The sequence below is a fragment of the Octopus bimaculoides genome, chromosome 11, assembly GCF_001194135.2.
Source record: "Octopus bimaculoides isolate UCB-OBI-ISO-001 chromosome 11, ASM119413v2, whole genome shotgun sequence".
NCBI lineage: Eukaryota > Metazoa > Mollusca > Cephalopoda > Octopoda > Octopodidae > Octopus > Octopus bimaculoides.
This window is the reverse complement of record NC_068991.1, coordinates 8,660,453-8,662,891: the sequence shown is the minus strand read 5'-3', so window position 1 is coordinate 8,662,891 and position 2,439 is coordinate 8,660,453. Positions and strand designations below refer to the sequence as shown.

The following is a 2,439-nucleotide window of genomic DNA, read 5'->3' as shown; positions in this document are numbered from 1 at the left end:
ATCCTTTGTCTTTTATTTGTGTCAGTCATTGAACTGTGGCCATGCTGGAGCTCTGCATTGACTGTTTTAATCAAACAAATTGACTGCAGTATTGATTTTTTCTTTATTTATAAGTTGGATACTTAACAATCTCTTTTTGCTGAACCAGGAAGTCTTTGGGACATAAACAGACCAACACCAGTTGTCAAGCAGTGGTTAGGGACAGCAGAGGCTTGAAAGAAATGAAGCCAGCATGCTCCACTGGACGGGTAATGTCAGTATGCATGTACGACAGAGTGTAAGTGAATTGGGTATAGGAGGCATCATTCATTTGGTTAAACAAATGAATGTCTAAAGTTAAATTTGGTTTGCCGTTTCTGTCTGTTAGCTTTTTTTAACAGCTAAAATATTTTCACCAATATGGATTACCTGTTGTGTTGTGTTGTGTTGACATAAATCTTCACACGTATTGTTATTAATTAGCTGACCATGTGCCATGAATAATGATGGCTAATTGTAATATTTTATATATAAATAAGGTACAAAATAAGGTATATAATAATCACACATACAAACATTTACACACTTCCCTTGTACATGCACACACATACACTCACACAGAGTTGAAATGGTGATTTTTTTTTCACCCTTTCTTTTCTCTCCCTACTATTACTTTCTCTCACTCCCTGTCAATCAGAGCTATTACTCTCACTACTTCTCCTTCACTGAATTACTATTTTCTCTCCTCCTCTGCGTCCAGCATGATTCTAGACAAATATATATATACACACATATATATATACATATGTTTATGGCATTAGGAAGGGTGTCCAGTCATAGAAACCATGCCAAAATGGACAACTGGAGCCTGGCGCAGCTCTCCAGCTTGCCGACTGCTGTCAGATGTCCAACTCACGCCAGCATGAAAAAAATGTACTCTTCTTCTTCTTTTCCTCCTCCTCCTCCATGTCTGTTTAATGCTTGAAAAGCCAGGGTTAAGTTTCAAAGTTCTGGAGATTTTTATGGTTCATTAAAGTATTGACTGTTTTGCATTAAGAAGGTAATTGTCATTCTGAAGATTACTATGGCGTTTTTTGTGTTTCTTTTCTTATTTAGTATCAATGCTGGTGAGTTGTCAGAAGGAGATGTGATGATGGGAGAACAGGTAGCAAGGTAAGTTTGTTTCGATAGTTTCTCATTTGCTGTGTGCTTAAATTACACCACTGTACAAAGCCTTTCTAGTTCATATCGACACAGTATAAGTACAATGGTAAAGACATTGCACAATCCCCTCATGGGAGCCAGTCAGGCCTGGCATTGATCACATTCGGATGGTGCTTTTTACGTGCCACTGGCACAGGAGCCACTCGGGGGGCACTGGCATCAACCACGTACAAGATGATGCATTTTATGTGCCACCAGAACAGGAGCCACTCAGGGGGCACTTTCCACAGCTACGATTTTGGTTTTACTTGACTCAACAGGTCTTCTCAAGCATATCATATCACCTGACACATCAAGGGTCCTTTTAAATGGGCCGGACATTGTACATATATCTACTTTACAAAATTCTTAAATTCTAAAATAAGTTTATGTTTAAATGCAGGGTTATTGCTAGTAAGAATCCAAAATTTCCTGAAGGCACACATGTGATGGCACATTTTGGTTGGAAGAGCCACACATTAGTGAAAGATGTCTCAGTTCTGAGGAAAGTTCCAGACATTGAAGACTTACCATTGTCTCTTATTCTAGGATCCTTGGGAATGCCTGGGTAAGTGGTGTTTTATCTTTTTTTTTTCTGTTTTATATACAATGTTTGATTTCTTCTTGATACTTTCAGTTCATCTGCTCCTTTACCATAGCTAATAATTATCATAATAATAATAATAATAATAATAATAATTATCCTTTCTATCACTTACAACCATTACATGATGTCAAGGCAAAGGCATACACACACACACACATACAAAACTGGTTTCTTTCTGCTTCTCTTCATCTAATCCACTCACATCCTTGTCAGCCTGGGGCTTTAGTAGAAGATACTTGCTCTGGATGCCATGCAGTAGGACTGAACTCGAGACAACACAGTTGGGAAGCAAGTCACTTAACCACACAGCCTTGCCTACACCTACCATGCCTTACCATTTTAAATAAGCAATGAACTCGTATTATAGTCAGTCATTCATACTCTTAAAAAGATTGATAGTCATAGATGGTCATAAACTGGAGTGCCTGTGATTAAACAATTAAAGCAACTATTAGACAGACCAGAAAGTATTTTGAACGTAGTATCTCTGTGAAAATAGCAGGAAAATTGGATATTATTACTGTTGTAAGACATAAAAAATAATTTTTCCATCTGACAAGGGTAATAATACCGAGTTTTACTGCTGTTTTAACAGCGATACTGCATTCAAAATATTACATGTTTTTGTCTGTATAATGCAATACATGTTT

At 37.4% G+C, this 2,439-nt stretch overlaps 1 protein-coding gene across 1 annotated transcript in view; it reads left to right on the top strand.

The window, feature by feature from the left end:
• LOC106883244 (prostaglandin reductase 1) overlaps positions 1-2,439 on the top strand; it is a 6,954-nt gene that overhangs the window by 1,645 nt on the left and 2,870 nt on the right. The window contains exons 3-5 of the mRNA XM_052971517.1: positions 1,096-1,152; positions 1,586-1,750; positions 2,245-2,314. Of these exons, the coding sequence (XP_052827477.1) occupies positions 1,096-1,152; positions 1,586-1,750; positions 2,245-2,314 (292 nt within the window). The remainder of the gene's footprint in view (positions 1-1,095; positions 1,153-1,585; positions 1,751-2,244; positions 2,315-2,439) is intronic.